Source organism: Paramisgurnus dabryanus, chromosome 2 (genome assembly GCF_030506205.2).
Source record: "Paramisgurnus dabryanus chromosome 2, PD_genome_1.1, whole genome shotgun sequence".
Classification (NCBI taxonomy): domain Eukaryota; kingdom Metazoa; phylum Chordata; class Actinopteri; order Cypriniformes; family Cobitidae; genus Paramisgurnus; species Paramisgurnus dabryanus.
Window position 1 is genome coordinate 48297694 of NC_133338.1, and position 17605 is coordinate 48315298.

Sequence of the window (17605 nt, forward strand, 5' to 3'; positions counted from 1 at the left end):
TTTGAGGGAGATCTTCAGGATTAACTACCCTATTATTCCCTTGTAAGAACAGATAAGAGATAAGGCTTTAAAATATCATGTACCATTTATCATGTATTTTTAGTTCTCCGCAGACGAAGGCGGGCGAAATAAAAACTGAGGTGAGAACGGCAACAGGGTGAAAGTGGGGGAGGGATAAAGAGAGAGAGATCCTTTAGATCCGACCAGGACGGAGCATAACAGATTTGAACTGCTGTATTTCATAAGTAGTATGGTTTGAGGAGTGAGAACGGCTCGTGTATCGGGCTTACATAACCACCAGAGACGAATATGTTCGGAGAATAGCAGCGTGCATTGTGAAATAAACCAGCAGGAAGTGTTGCACCCTGCACCTGTAGCCACCTGACTTGAAAAAAAACGCAGCGAGAGGTGGGGGTGGCGGCCATGAACCGCTGAACTTGGAAGCTGTCATAGGTGAGTGAGTTGTACTTGCTTGTGGCTGTGCATGATCAAACAATGGCATAGTTCCTGGGTGCACCACCCATGTTCGAATCCGCCCTGTAAATTCTCTATCCGCTGGCTGCTTGATATGTTATGTCATGTGGTAATGCCTTTGATTTCGACATGCCTCCGTTTGTAAATACATGAGCCTTTTAAAGAGCTGTGGTTACTTTTACAAGCACGCTGCTCCCGGCGTTTTGGTGGAGGATCCAGGGAGAGCCGACGTGGAAACCGTAGACGCTTCTCGTAACGCCGTTGCCAAGTCTGCCTGCACCTCATCGTGTATGCAGCGCAAAGTGAAGTGACCCAGAACCTGATCCCGAGCGAGGCTTCTCCGAGCCCAGTTATGCACTTTCTAGCACTCCCTGCCTTTTAACACTTTGCAAACTGAGACGAAGTCACTCTCGTGTCTGCAACACGAGACGGCGCGGCGGCGTTCGCATGGTTAAAGGTGTAGTACAGCCAAGTGCTGTCATTTACATTAGTTTTGTGCCAAACCTGTTTGATTTGTGTTTTATAAAAGATGAGACAAAGAATGTGCTTCACTTTTATTGTATGGAGTAACGATGCTTTAAAGTAAACAGTGACTCAGACGGTCTTTTGTTTAACATTGTCTTTTGGCATTCTGCATGACTAAAACACAAAAGGCCGGATGTAAGAGACAGACGTCTTCGGTCACCATTCACTTTAATTGTATGGAAAAACAAGATGAAGCAAATAATGACATTCTGCTCTTTGTGTTTGGAATAACAAACTTTATTTTGGGGTGTACGATTCCTGCTCTTCAACAAAATTCGTTTGACTTTGTCACCTCACACCAAAAGTTTTTTCCCTAGCTCATCACTCTCAACAACGTCTGCCTATTACTATAAGTGCAAAACGTTTTCTTATTTCTGCCAGTGTTAGGTCAACCTTGTGCAAATCGCATAAGAAGGGCACTCTTCCGTAGCGCTTAATACATTAAAATCGGCTCAATGTGATCATAAGTAACGTGTCGTTTACATTAGGAGAGATGCAAAGCTTTGCCGTGCTGACGCAGAATTAAATCCCTCCAAATGGGCACCCAACCTTTACAACGCTGGTACTGATTGCACGAGCAGGTTATTTTGGGAGGTGCTTCTCTTTATATCCCAGCCACACGAAAACGTGGACGCCACCAATTAGTCCGGCAACTTTTTTTGATTTTTGCGATGACGACCATAGCTCATCTGTAATTATGCCGGGCTTGGAATGATGACGGCTTAGGTTATCGATCCGTTATTGACCGGTCTGATCAATGAGCACTTTGTTTCTTTTTTATGGGAAGGGAAGTTGTATTTCTTCTTTACGGGCTAATGAGCCGGCTGATGTTGGATGCGATAAATTGCTGTACGTTTTCCTCACCCATGTGGATTTGGCTTTGAGAGATAGGAGAATGGGGTGATTGTGATGGACAGGTGAACCTCTCCCAAAGAGCTCCACTTTTCAGCACCAGTGATCAAGTTCCTCTGGGTGTAGGGAATGGAGGCCGTAGCTTAATAAACGCTCGTTTTAAATTCATGTGTTGCTCAAGGCAAAACATATGTAGCTTGAAGAGGTTTTTTTTGCATAATACATAATATCATAACATGAAATCTTTATTGGTATGTATGTATGTATATATTTGCATTTTATGCATTTGGCAGACGCATCTAATCTATACATTTTATCAGCATGTGTGTGTGTGTTTCCTGGGAATCAAACTTTTTGCACTATAGTTGAGCTATAACCATACATTAGCCTTGTGCTTTTATAATGTTTTGGCACCAGTGTTTAGATTAGTAACGCTATTTGACAAGTTGATTTGCTGGTGTTAGGTGACCTCGCACTCAACAGCTCGGTATTCTGGTGCAAGATCTGCACTTTATGCATTTAAAGCACTTTACATGTGTGCACTCGAAGTTAGTGGAAGTCAAAGCAATCAGCCGAATGTATCTTTAGCAAGCGAGAGAGCCACTAGTAAATGGATAGGTGCTCAAAGTTTGTGTTATCACTACATCGCCCTCAAACACTCCAGGATGCGTATGTGCTATGCAAATAAGCTGCCCAAAGTATCCGCCCCCAACCCGCCCCCGCTTTGCCATTTGCATGTTAAGAAGGGGAGAGCTCTTAGGGCCTGTTGCGCCATTGTGGGCCCAACACGGCTCGTAAAAGCCGGGCCCTTTAAGCCGAGCTTAAATATTTACACTGGCACGGTGCCACGATCAGGCCCTCTCATAACGCCGGTGCTGCGAGCGAAGGTGAAGCCGGGCAGACGAGAGGGGGCAGAGACTGGCAACTCAAACGTTTCCTCATCAGAGACCGACCATGCACCACGCCGCTGACTCCAGACTGCCCTTTGTGAATTTTAGAAAAGGAGAACAAGGAGTAGAGAGCATTCTTACCGCCTTATTGCCTAGCCTGGAGCATTAACCAATTATGTGGTAATGAAATATTCACGCAGACTAACAAGAAACGCTGGAGGTGAAAGCTAGATAATACAAGCCTGGGGAGGTAATACTGGCAGGCCTTTCTGCTTTTCATATGGCTTTTTGAAAATGAAGAATCATCTAACGTATGGGTTATTGGTATGGGTTTGCATAATATTAAGACATGCAGTATTATGGTCCATATGTCTATTTCGAATTAAAGGATCCTTCTGCAGTCTCTTAATGTAAGGGGGTACCTTGAAATATTTTGTTGGGTACGGTTTGATCTTTACATGCATTTTGAAGATTAATTGAATTCAGGTTGTCTATTATTGAAAAAAAATGAAGACATGCTTTCTTTTTTACATTTTTATAGTTGTTAAACAAACATCTCAAGAACATTTCTAAGGAACCACACAGCCAAAAATGGTTATTTTATGGCATCATGAAGCACCTTTATTTTTAAGGGTGTACAGTGGCTACTACTGTACAGTATGTGGTTTTGACTCATAAATGCATGATACCCTGTTTTATAAATAAACAGTTTCCTTATGCATCTGACTGTAGCATTGCAGAGGTGCTTTACGGTGTCATTGAAGAACCAATTTTGGCTGTACGGTTCCATAAAAAACATTTAACATCAGAAGAACCTTTCTGTTTCTTTGTGGTAAAACATGATTATAAAAGAAACAAACAATGGTTGACAGAAAGTTTCTTTGAGCATCCAAAAATAGTAAACCTTTAAATCACCTTCAGTGCAATCCGTTCTTGCCATATCACCAAACCAAGTCATGTGTTTTCTGCTAATATAACAAACATCATTGAACGCTTTAAGTACCTCTGAATATCTCTCGATTGATCGCGTCTGTCTCCTGTCTGCGTGCCCCGAGACATACACAGAATTCTTTCACTCCACCTTCCTAATAATTAGCAACGCTGTCTCTTAACAAAATGGAGGGGTAGTTGTGCGCCGTAGGTTGCGGGCGGGAGGAGGAACCGTGCAGGTCCCAAACTGCCCTCCTAAATTTCCAGATGGCACCAGGCCGCCGCAGATGTCTATGGACAGTTGGAACAGCTGTGCGCGATGCCCCCATAGCTCCTCACAGCTGTCGCCTCCTGCAGGCTGAGTTATTGTACTACGGCTTGCCGCTACAGGGCCTGCATTCATAAAAACAACAGGAGGCTAAGCTGTTAATTAGCTCTTCACGGTGGAAGGCGACGTCTTGCGATTAATATAGGTTTGTTGTCTTTTACCAGACCATGATTAAACATTTTCCCGCTTAAACGTCACTGTAGGAGGGGCTCGGGTCATTGTAAACAGTTAAAAAGTGTGTATATTCTTGCTTTTAAATAAAAGTGTGAAGGCCCTGTTGGGCATCGTCACTTCTTCGCTATCTCCAGTCTCCCTTCCTCGGCCAGACCGATCGGCCCAATGAATTATGTGGGCACATTGATCAGCTGATTGAGAACTATTGTTCTGGAGAGCGGGACATTACCGGAGGAAGGATTACCCTATGCTTGTTTTGCGCCGCCGTATGCAAGAGGGTATTATTTAACTGCTTGTCACTACACCCTCTCTCTAACCACTATTGCTTTTTACTCAAAGACACAAAGAAATGTACACAAACGAGCGGACGCATAATCAACGCAAGCCAAATGACTGCAGGCATTGATTGCCTTCCTTCTACAATTATGTTCCTATTGTTTACTTTCTAGCTGCTTATTTATTCTAAAGGAATTCAATAATTATTGCTTTATTTAGCGTTAAAGAGCACTGGAGTGGTATAAGCTGCCGGGGAGGATTGTGCGTAGAGCCTCTCTCTCTCTCTCTCACCCCTCTTTCGCTTTTGTTGGTTCGTAACACACATGTACAGTAATCTATCCAAACCGATCTGTGCTGATCTATGACAAAGACCAGAATCCAATACAGTACATCGGTAGAAAATAAATCGCAAATCTCTACGTTTTCTCATATGTTTCTCCTAATTGTTTTTTTTTTAAACTTAGAAAAAGAATCTCACGTATCTCCTTAATAGTTTTGCTCAAAAAACTTTGGTACGTTTATGCATTTGCAGATCCAAGCGAGTTAATGATAAAATGATGTATAGATTGAATACACTATGCGTGGGATTCAAACCCACAACCTTTGCACTGTTAACACAATGCTCAACCAATTGAGCTACACTTTCAAGTTTGTCTTTTGCCGTTTGGACACAATCTAAATTTTTTGTTAATTTAGGAGAACACTCCGGGTCCTTGGAATCCTTGAAAGTTTGTGAATCTGGGGAAAATAATTCAAGGCCCTGGGAAGTTTATGAAAATGTACATACTTTATAGATACAGGTCATTGAAAATGGTTGAATCTATTTTATTCAAGAAGTTTTTTGGGAAAAAAATCCATATTATTCCCTGTGTAGTGTAGGATAATATCATAAAATCTCTTGCCTTTTAAGCACACATGCTAAACTGTTTACTTTAAATGATTATATCTTCTGTGTGCAAATGTTGTTTCATACCAAAATGCTTTTTTGCATAGTTGTGTTTGACACATGAAAACGTCTCGGGTTACGTATGTAACCCTAGATGTTCCCCCCCTGAGAAGGGAACAAGACGCTGCGTCTCCCTTGCCATACTTCCTGCATCCCTGTAACGCCGTCTTTGGCAATATTTCAGATAGCGATATACTTCCTGGCTCCCGCGTCATCCTGTCTTTGTCGTTAAGCCTCACCATTGGTTGAATTTGATATACACTTTCAGACGCATTTACCCCTGGAGGCGTCCCCAAAGTGTCACCGTAGTGACGCAGCACAAGTTCCCTCAAAAGGGGACTGAAAAGGTAACACGATATATCCTTGCTCTCACTTGAAATGTGCCCCACATTAAGTCCTTGAATTTGAGGGTATTTGACCTGGAAAGTTCTTGAAAGGTCCTTGAATTTGAAGTTAACTAAGGTGTGGGAAGCCTAAACACTCAAAGTTGTCACTTTACATAGATCTCCACTGTATCCAGAATCACTTCGCTCTTTACTTCTAAACTTCTCAGGAGATAAACAGCAGATGGAGGGATGCAGGAAGTGGTAGGTATGCGAGGGGAGGGTGCACATTGTTTCCCCAGCCACAGCACAGAGTCTGGGCATGTCGCTGCTCGCTGTGGCTAATTTGAACCAGCCGCTGAACTTGGCATCCAGTGGTGCTACTGTGGTCGTGGGCCTGCTACTTTTTCAACTACTGTTGCAAAGTGAGAAATGAGATAAAGATGAAAGAGAGACGAGGTAAAACGGAGGACAAAGTTATTTACTGCTCCCGCTAACTAACTATTACACATTATGTGCTTACTTAAAGATCATGTTTACCTTTGGAGACCCCGTGGTGTCCCCATAAAGCTAACATCTTGGGATAGTTTTGTCTCAAAAGTATTGGCAAGTAAACCGATCCAAACACATACACAAAGAGTGAGATATGAGAGAGGCCGCAGCTTCCTGTCTCATCTCTGCTTGGGATTTTCTGCCCATTAGGCAAATCCTTTTGTCTTCTCAGAATGCAGAGCAGTGATCTCATTGGCTATTATTTAACCAATGACATCATTAGTCTAGTTACAAAGGTGTCAACACTTGACTGTATGCATCAGTGAGACAAATGACAGCATGCTGCCCTTAAGGCAGCTGCTTGACCTTACGGTATCACAATATCAGCGCACCTTAGCTGTTTTTAAAATGTACGAGTGACGAATTTTAGCGTTGTGACCTCAAAGGCTGTGTTTTAATCCAGTTTTTGATGCAGACCTATCATTATCATGTCTCTGGTATCAAGCGCAGACGGTCTGTGCATGTGTGTGGAGAGTAGAAATCACCAGGCCTTGCCATTAAGTGCCGAGAATCATTGGGATAATTACAAAGCAATACACATTCAGACACTCTCTGGCTCGCTCACAGTGGGAATTCGTCAGCTCGGGGAGAAATTGATAGCTATTTAGCCACTGGATAGTCATCGGTTTTAATGCATTAATTTTGTATTAAGAGCACTGCCAAATTTAATAGCAGAAATAGGGGTTGGAGCAAAAATGGGGCTTTGTGTGTGTGCACCACACGCACGTGTTTGTATGAGTTTAGGCAGAAACGTACAGCGTACTGCAAGTATGCAAGCACTTATCCCATGCATTGGGGGTGGCACAGTGGCTCAGTGGGTAGAGCTTTTGCCTCACACCAAGAAGGTCCCCGGTTCGAGCCCCGGCTAGGTTAGGTGGCCTTTCTGTGTGGAGTTTGCATGCTCTCCATGTCAGTGTGGGTACACTCCGGGTATTCCAGTTTCCTCAAACAGGCCAAAAACATGCAAGTAAGGTAATTTGGAGATACCAAATTGCCTTCACCCCCAACCTGTGTATGAATTAACCAGTTCTCGCCATGAATATAGCTATAGATGCTGGAATGGCTTAAAAAATAATTAAAGAAGAATCAGCAGCCAATAACTGGCATCAGTGACCATAGCAAATGTCTTTACTATTACATTAGTTTGTGTTATTCAGGTGTTTAGTTAAATAACTCTGCACTAACTGTTGCTTCAGCAGACCAGATGCGTTTAAGTTGATATACTTGTACCCGGAGCCATTTTCCCATGATTCTTTTTACGTTGGAGGTTTTTGCATACTGCGCTGAGTGCCTTGCATTCAACTCTCTGGTAGTTAAAGTGCTGATGGTGTGAAAGGTGTGTGTTTTTACAGCCCACTCGAGTGGATGCTTCTGTGGATGCATGCACAGGGGCAGGTAGGTGTTGAAACTGATAGCCGTGCGTGATGTGCCGCAGAGCGGGTCGAGACGTAGTGTCGAGTTGCAACTAGGTGGACTAGCCGGGCCGCCCTTGCTTTTCCTCACCTACACGAGTACAGACGACTGATTCATCTTCAACTTCGAGATGAATCAAAACTTCTGTCCGGTAAAGACGGGCCGCACTTGCTCCACACGCACACCTCTCCCTCCCTACTCGGGTTTCTCCTCTGCACTCATGTGCTTTCTTGTGTGTCTGCCATTAACGTTCAGTCAATTAAATGAATTTTGAGTAGTAATGTAAGCCATGCCGACTCCTTGGCCTTCTCTGGCTCCGGGGGCCTGAATGCGGCTGTTCGGGGGCCCCCGTGGAGGGCAGACTTCTCAGCGGCACCCTCCCTGCTCGGCAAACATGACTTTTTCATTAAGCCGTTGAATTCCTGCACTTCAGTTGGAGGTGATTTATCAGCATGAAGCTTCATCTCAGGATCATAAGAAACAGACACGCCATGCACGACCTTGCTTTCGTGTGCTATTGTGTTTCACATTCAGACCCAGGGGTGCTCGTGTGTTTAGGGTTGGGTGGGAGATGAGGTGTGGATGGCATCCCTTGTATAGATGATTTAGAATGGGAATGTGTGTTAGTGGATCCGTGTGAGAGGCGTTTCATAGACCTTTCTACTCCATGGATGGGTTTAATGGAATCTGCCCACATGTGTCAGATGTGGAGGGCAATGTTCTCTATGTATCTTCACTTTGTAGAGCTTCATAATAATATCACTTATGGTAAGTAGGCCTTGAACTTTTAACTGGGATACCCAGGATTTAGCATCAAACATATTTATATAAAAAGTACCATGTTTTTTTATTACATAGAATATAGTAGTACGGTCCCATGGTGTGTATATATAGTATTAAAGTGCAATGCTGTCACTGTTTGACAACATTACTGTATCATATGGATATGGATAATGACTTGGTAGAGTCAAAGTTCCTGTAGAGCATTGTGTTAGCAACGCAAAGTTCATAGGTTCAGTCCCAGAGAGATCATGCATACTGATGAAAAAATAATAATGTAAAATGTAAAATGTAAAAGTTTAAATGGCGGACATTTAATTTGAGTAGAAATTATGGCATCATGTTTGTGATGATCGTTCTTCTCATAGTGGAGTCAGCTTAGGGTTACTCGAGTAAATCTTGCAGCTTTTTTATGGGCGCTGTAAACCTTCCCACATATTTTTTTAAGCTCTTAAGATCAGGTGTCGCAAAAAACGACTTGCATTTCAGTTTTGCATGTTCTCTCTGCAAATAAACAGTGCCACCAAACAGATTGATTCGATGTGTAATACAAGCAAACCCATGACACATCAGTGTCCCGAGTTATGATACGCTGCGTATGTGTTAGGCAGTGCAAAGTGGAGAACCACCGCTCAAACCGAGCCCAAACCATCCAGCAGCACCTACTCAATGACATCATACCCCCACTTCAAACAGGAAAGGGAGAGGAGGAGAGCGAGAGAGAGCGCGTGAGGAGAAAAGCAGAGCCTTTTACGATCACCTAATAACTCCATTACACGGAGCTAAGGGGCACACGCGAAAAGCAAAAGCCCATTCCTGGAAGTTAGTGGCCCTAATGCACATCTTAGGTATACCAGGGTGACATATGATACCGGCACCACAATTGCTTGGAAAAAAACCCTTATGGCAATGTTAGGATATTACCCGAAAATTAAATATTACCAGAGAAGGAGAACATTTCGGGGAACCAAATATTTTCTCGCTCTCTTTCTCGCTCTCTCTCTGTTGTCAACACCTGATGTGGCCGTAATTGGGTTAAAAATCTAATGTTACTCTGGCTTTGTGCGTCTGAAGCCGATGGAAACGCATCTCATCTCTCCGCTGCAGGGCAAAGCCAACTCAGGCGCGTCTTAATGAATCAATTTGTTTTCCCCGACCTTTGTCGGGGTTTGGGGGTGGTCTGTGCAGGAGATTAAGAGCTTCTCCGCAAGAGAGAAAATAGATGCAAAAAAGCCGAGCGATATTTTGACGCATTTGCATCATCTCATTCGCGGGGCAATTTAGTTGCTGCTTGAACAAACTGAAGCAAAGAAAACAAATACGAGGTAAACAGACCTGCGAGATACTTCTGCTTGATCGCATTATCGTTTTTGTCTTGTATTTAATGTGCAAAAGTCGAGAGAGATAAGAGAGTGATCATCACCCTCATAAGAGCCATAGCTACAGACAGCGGTAAAGTTTGTACTGACCTTCATATCCCCGTGTTAGGATTTCAAAGGCACACAGTATATTGAATTGTTTCTTGTGCTGTCTTCAACATATATAATTTGCTATACAACTAATTCAGTCTACATACACAAACAATTCACCAAAGATATGGTGGCCATGAAGATTAAACAAGGATGAAATTCCTATTGATTGACATTGGTGGTATTCACAAAGGTCTTTTGTGTTGCGTACTGACTAGAAAGCAAACATCAAGGTTAGATGTTATGAATTAGTTGTGTGCGAACATATTTACAGTGCTACTAAAGACTAGTGGTTTGATCTAGTATAGCATAGTGTTTTCAGTTTTGGGATTGTGATGTTATAGAATACCTGGGTGTAGTAAAGCTTGTTTTGGGGTCATACATGTCTCTGAAACCCCTCCTAAAATTGTTCTGTATAAGCACTTTTGGATAGATTTCAACCCCCGCCCCTTTCTAGAATGTCTTTCTATCTTTGCCTTCCTCTCAAAGAAACAAGATTTGACTCGGCGGTGATCAATATTTAGCATCCCATGCGTGAAACAGGCAGATGTTTGGAGTTTCCTTTTCAGAGACGAGCAGCGACTCTTGAGCAAAGGGAATCGATGCTCCGTGTCCCCATTCGAGCTATTCCTGTACCTCACCTGCCCCGAGAAAGCTAAAGTCCCTCCCCTGCCTTGTTAGCGCGTAGACACACACATAAGGTCCAGAGACCAGTGTGGGGTCGGTAAAAGATGTTGACTGTGTGTTAAACAACAGAGTCCTGATTGGTAATTGATTTATTCATTTGTAAATGGCGTACGGCATCCCATTCGTTTAAAAGCCCATGCTAACGCTCTTTCCTGTTCTCTCTCTCTCCCTCTCTCGCTACAGCATTTGCAACAGCACGAGAACGCCGTGGAGGGCGAGTCTTGCTACTATCACTGTGTCCTGTGTAACTACTCTACCAAGGCCAAGCTGAACCTCATCCAGCACGTCCGGTCCATGAAGCACCAGCGCAGCGAGAGCCTTCGGAAGCTGCAGCGGCTGCAGAAGGGCCTGCCAGAGGAAGAGGAGGAGCTGAGCGCCATCTTCACCATTCGCAAGTGTCCGTCCGCAGACACAGGTAAGTGTTAAACGGATAGAAGTTGATCTTCATATTGATCCGCATCGGGATGGTTCTTCAACAGTGAAATACTTTACTTTTTAACATTTTTGTCATTTACTTACCTTCAAGATTTCTTTGTATATGAAGGAAGATATTTTAGGCAATGTTTGTAAACAAGCAGATTTGGGGCACCATTCACTTTTATAGTAGGAAAAAATAATACTGTGGAAGTAAATGGTGCCCCAGATCTCCATGGTTGCATAAATTCTTTAAAAATGTCTTTCTGTGTACAGCATAACAAAGAAATTTATACAGGTTTGGGACAATTTGAGGATAAGTAAATGATGACCGAATTTTCGTTTTTTTCGGTGAACTGTACTTTTAAGATGGTAGCTGGTTTTTAGCTAGTCAACGCTGGTGCAAACCTGATATGATCGACCACTTGCAGTTTTTTTTTTTTTAAAGGTATTGTGGAGGATTTACTTTTTCCGGGTGGATCATCAAGACTATTGGTCCTCCTAGTTGTCAATCAGGAGTGTTGCGCAATTGCATTTTTTAAAAAGTGGAGAAGGCGGTTCTTTTCTAAAATTCGAGAAAATCCTCTGCTACACCTTTAATGCTCCAGCTAATTTTGGACAAGTTCAGTCTAGGTAGGAACCAGCTCCCATGCATCTTAAGTTAGCATCTTAAGCTGGATTTTCAGAAGGGTTGTGGTGTTTCCCTTTTTGAAACCAAGACTGGAAAATTCCCACTCCATTTATAATTCAGACTTCATAATAGATAGACAGGGCATGTTCATTGTGGCATCTGCGGCGGATCAGGTTACTACAGAAGAGTCAAGTTTTAAATAGGAAAAATATTGAAACTCTTTGGTTATTTTTGAGCACGATGCTAATGGTCTAATCAGATTCAATGGATTATGCTAAGCTATGCTAAAAGTGGTGGAGCTGGAAAATTAGCCTATTTTCAAAAAAGTGGAGTGTCCCTTTAAGCATTCAATATATGTGGTATAATGCAAAATAAATTAATGACTCTAAGTGTTTTATGTTGTGACTGAATTTTTTTAAATAAGATTTTTTCATGAACGAAAGTGTTGTATGTACCAAACTACATTCAGACAATTTGGATTTCTAATGCCATGCAAAACATCTGTCAAGTGATCTAAGGTTTTTAAGCAAGACTTGTATATCTTAAAGATGTTTTTTTCTTCAGAAGATATCCTGAGGCTTCTACTGTTCTAGCACAGTGCATACATTTACATGAAGAGCATCCCTGTGCGTCGGCACTATTAAACAAACAATCACGGATGCCATTAGGCTCTGCGCGGCAAAGGGAGGGGTAAAAACAAAAGGCGTGGGTTGTGGCCTTTGTCAGGCCATACGTTAGTTAGCCATTAAACCGACGGAGTCGCAGTCAATTAACACGCTGTTTCAGCATGAATTTGGTTTTCTAATCATTTTGACTCTTGTGCCCCGACAAAAGAGTTTCATTGTGCATCTTCGCCCTCCCTTCCGGCTTGGCTGCCTCTTAGCGTCGTGCCGTGGGGGAGAGAGAGGAGAGAGAGAGCGAAAAACTGTAGGGGGAGTCGGCCTCTAAAGACGCTTTGTTCCGAGGAGGTTGGGATAATGAAGCCGGCGGCCGGGAAATTGCGCAAAAGGCAGTCACAGATCTGAGGAGAATCATTAGAGAACATATTTAGCCGAGCAATTAAGGACAATTAAGCTTTCTGCTCGCTGCACTCCAAATATGTTAATGACTACAGTACAGTGGACAAGTGATCAAGCTAAGGCAATAGGAAGGCCCACTTAGGTTAAAAGGATGGGGGGTGTGGGAGATTTAGAGTGTGTTTCTGGGTAGGGGGAGGTAAGAGTTCACAAACAAGTCTGGTTTGCGCTCTCTCTCACTCGCTTTCTTTTTTGGTTGATGTAGCATTTATTTATATATTTTCTTGGCTAACCTTTGATGTGCATTAATGGATTCCCTTGTTTGTGAGGCTGGTTGGAGGTTAGGTAATGACTCCTGCAGTACGAATGTGTGGGCTGAGCCGCACGCAGGCGCTACACACGCAAACGCATTTGCCGTTTTTTTTCTAAGTTGCGGCAATCCAGCACCTCCTTTACGTCAAATGAGCAAACACATTATTTGTGTTAGGGAGCTATTGGAAAGGTGTTGGAGATGCTTAATAGCAGTGTTGGATATAGCTGGTTACAAAGTAATTAAAGGAATAGTCAATTTTCTTAAAAGAAAAATCCAGATAATTTACTCACCACCATGTCATCCAAAATGTTGATGTCTTTCTTTGTTCAGTCGAGAAGAAATTATGTTTTTTGAGGAAAACATTGCAGGATTTTTCTCATTTTAATGGACTTTAATAGAGCCCAACATTTAATACTTAACTCAACACTTAACAGTTTTTTTCAATGGAGTTTCAAAGGACTATAAATGATCCCAAACGAGGCATAAGGGTCTTATCTAGCGAAACGATTGTCATTTTTGACAATAAAAATAAAAAATATGCACTTTTAAACCACAACTTCTCGTCTAGATCCGGTCGTGATGCGTCAGCGTGACCCCACGCAATACGTCAAAAGGTCACAGAAGACGAACGCGAAACTCCGCCCCAGTGTTTACAAGTGTGTTGAAGAGGACCGTTCCTACGTTGTTGTATGTCAACTGATACTAATTAATGTCTTTGTCAGTTTGTTGTTTACAATGGTCCGCAAATGTGCGTTTTATATGTGTAACACGTGACCTCCCTATGTCACTACGCATTTACGTTAGGTCGCGCTGGACCGGACCTAGACGAAAAGTTGTGGTTTAAAAGAGCATATTTTTTATTTTTCTTGTCTAAAATGACAATCTTTTCGCTAGATAAGACCCTTATGCCTCGTTTGGGATCGTTTAGAGTCCTTTGAAACTCCTTTGAAAAAACTGTTAAGTGTTGAGTTAAGTATTAAATGTTGGGCTCTATTGAAGTCCATTAAAATGAGAAAAATCCTGCAATGTTTTCCTCAAAAAAACATAATTTCTTCTCGACTGAACAAAGAAAGACATCAACATTTTGGATGACATGGTGATGAGTAAATTATCTGGATTTTTCTTTTAAGAAAATTGAACATTCCTTTAAATATTGTATACTTTTTATTTTCTTTACATGATGGTTCACTAAAAAGCAGAGGTTGGTAAATAAGTTCTAGTGTTGACACGCACTGCTTGCACATTGCCATCGCAACTTACTTTGTTTATTTTTAGTTTATTTTTCGCAGCCGCCTACTTTTTTCCCTGCACTTCTAAAAATAAATTTTTTATGCATTCATCTTTGTTTTCCACGCAAAACACAACTTTCCCAAACTCTTTCCGGATTAGTCAGATGTGATGTTTTTTGTTGTAAGAAACGGCTTTGTGCTTTGGATCATGCAAGCTTTTTGATGTATTTAATTACTGTGGTTTTATTCTAGACTAGATATTATTGAGTTTCTGTACTTCAGGAAAGAATATATAGGTGATTAAAGATTTAGGTCTAAGCTCAATGCTGACTAGGAAATGCTGCTAAAAGTCAAGGTGAGAGTAAATCGACCAGAAGCTTGAGAGAGCCGCTTATTATCAGCTATTATTTCCTACGCAGACAGAATGAGCTACAAAAGTAAGGTCTCTGGTCCTTTGATAGCTGATACCTGCTAGCTGACGTCAGGATCAGACCTGCGAGCGCTGTGTTAGGGAGGCCGGGGCTTCGGAGAGGAACCGCTGTCCTAATAGCCTTTGACGCTCTGTTTACCAAACGGAGCGGTTGCAGTCGAAGCGTTGAGCGGCTGATTGATTGCCCTACAGATGCCGGATCAAACTCGGGCTCCTGTTGGCCACAGCTTAGTTTGAAAACGACTTGTATCTATGTAGCAAAAAATGAAATTCTTGCATCATTGCATGCTTTTCCAAATCTATATTTGTGTTTTTTATGCATAAAGTTTTGACCAAGGGCTGTCAAGCTAAGGAAATGATTAACCAAAACAACTGCGACAAGTAGGAATGATTATTCCAAGGTTTGAAATGACATGATTTCCATGTTTGACACCTCTTGCATTTCTGCCCAACTCTATACGATGTGTATATGTATATTTTATTATGTACATAATTTGAAAAGTCAGTTAAATGAAATGAGGTGTGTAATAAAGAATGTCACCCGCTCCCCCAGTCCAGCTCCCCGCTTCGGCATCTTGATCGAATTACGCTGATAATGAACATACTTCTTCATTAGTAAGAAACGTTGCTAATTCCTCACCCTGGCTTTAGAGCCCACCCTCCTCCCGACTACCTTTGCACTTCTTAATGTCCTAGCCCCCCTTCACCCGAGTGAAACCATTCCCTTCTGGTGTAATATTTAATTTCCTCCCCGCTAGCTCTTCTAAAGCGCTGGGGTCTTTTTTGTGGTCGAGGCACAGTTGCTAAAGTGGTAGAAGGCTCCCATGCCTGTTAAAACAAAGCTGGCCCTGGATTTCTGGGTCAGCTAAGCAGTAATTCCCCTGGCTGCTGTCGTGCAGCGTGGAGTTTTGTTGGTGTAAGGTGCTGGGCTACTTGGTTAACCAAAACTGGGTTTTCCCACTTTGCGCTGAAAGAAACCTCAGGACAAAAATGCAATGATCACTTGACCTGAAGATGTTAGCAGAAAATGTGGATTTGAAAGAATTCAGAGGAAGTTTACTGGTCATGTCAGCTTTACTCTTCTTATTTTAAAGGTGCCAAAGAATGCATTGAAATAATGTTAAATTGTTCTTTGATATCTACATAGAAGGTGTGGCTTTATTAAGTGCAAAAATTATCCTGAGATGGTTTTTCAAGTCCATTTACAACCCTATTATTTGCCTTTAGAATGAAATGGTCTATTATTACCTTATTTGATAGGGTTATGAATAATAAGTTTGAGCTCTGCTCTGATTGGCTGTTTCACAGAGCAGCTCCTTTAGTAGATTTCAAACAGACTTTTTGAGCCTGTATCAGACAAAGATACAGAATTTAAGGAAAAATCTATTGTTTGGAGATTGTTAATGGACGTTTTGAGTAGTAAGCTTGTGTTTTTCAGTATGAACCTGGAAAATGTAGTAGAACTTTAGCTTTAATGTTAGCATATAGCATTAACTAGCATGTAGCGTTAACTCAGCCATCACCACTTTGTTTTTAGCATTGTAACATTGTACTTAACTTAATGTGTGATTTAAAGGACCACGCCAACTTTTTGGGATTTTAGCTTACTCGCCGTATCCCCCGGAGTTAGAAAAGTGCATAAATACCTTTTTCATATCCGTGCGCCCAGTAACTGGCACACCCACTGCTAGCCTAGCTTAGCACAAAGACTTGAAGTAAATGGCTCCAGCTATAGTTCCCAGTATGTATACGTTTAAAAAAGTTGTCTGTGTCTCAAATGACCTTGTTATTTGTACACAGTGTGACTATACAAATCACAACATATAAATAGGAAAATGTTGGCATTATTTTGTCTGTCACAGTATGCTAGCTGGAGCCATTTACTTAAAGTCTTTATGCTAAGCTAGGCTAGCGGTAGGTGTGTCAGACCGAGTTACCGGACGCACGGAGATGAAAAAGGTATTTATGCACTTTTCTAACTCTGGGGAATACGGTGAATAAGCTGAAATCCCAAAATTTTTTCAATGCTAAAAACAAAGTCGTGACTGCTGAGTTAACGCTACATGCTAGTTAATGCTATAGTGCTAACGTGCGAGTCACGACACGCACAGAGATGAAAAAGGTATGTATGGACTTATATAACTCTAAAATCCCAAAAAGTTGGCGTGTTCCTTAAATGTTGGGGGTGTATACATCTCGACTGTAACGTCACAGTTGGTGTTATGTTGAGATTGGCTTATTTTACAGCACAAGGTTTACATTAGAAGGATAAAACGATAGTGTTTGAAGCTAACTATATGTAATTATCATGTACAGAACTCTTATTATTCATCTATGCCTAGGTAAATAGAGTTTTGCATTCTTTGGCACCTTTAAAATATTGTAAATAGTTTCACTTGGTTTGTGATTTGCAGTACATTACAAGTAATGCATTTTTTTATCAGTATATGTTTTTCCTGGGTTCAAACCCATGATCTTTTGTGCTGCTAATGCAATGCAACTTTTTTAATACGTTATATTTGTTAATTAATTAGGAATATGCTTTTATACAAAGCTATACATTTTATCAACATGGTATTCAACCCATGTTCATGTTGCTAATGCTTTACATTTATAGAAGCAGCACATAAGTCACACTATTTGTGCTATAGCTAACATCTCAGTTTGTTTGTTTGTTTGTTTGTTTGTTTTGGCTTGCCGCGCAATTAAACGTGTGCAATATTTTATGGACTTGCATTGAAAGAGGGACCCAGGCAATAATTAGGAACCAGAATGTGATTTAGACTAGGGATCTTCCTTCGGATTCAGGCCAGTAGGCATCCTGTAAGCTTTGACAACACCGTTCGCACACATTTTCTTCTGATTATTTAAAAATATATTTTTTTCAATCTGTCTGGGATGTAATGGGTCTAGAGCACAGCGTGCAGACAGTCAGATGAAGATGTGCGGTGGC

The 17605-nt window shown here is 41.7% G+C and overlaps 1 protein-coding gene across 2 annotated transcripts in view; it reads left to right on the top strand.

Annotated features, from left to right (window-relative positions):
* Positions 1 to 17605, top strand: part of zfhx3b (zinc finger homeobox 3b) — a 166448-nt gene that overhangs the window by 85192 nt on the left and 63651 nt on the right. For both annotated transcript variants that reach the window (XM_065261475.2, XM_065261474.2), the window contains exon 4: positions 10803 to 11034. In XM_065261475.2, coding sequence (XP_065117547.1) covers positions 10803 to 11034 — 232 coding nt within the window. The remainder of the gene's footprint in view (positions 1 to 10802; positions 11035 to 17605) is intronic.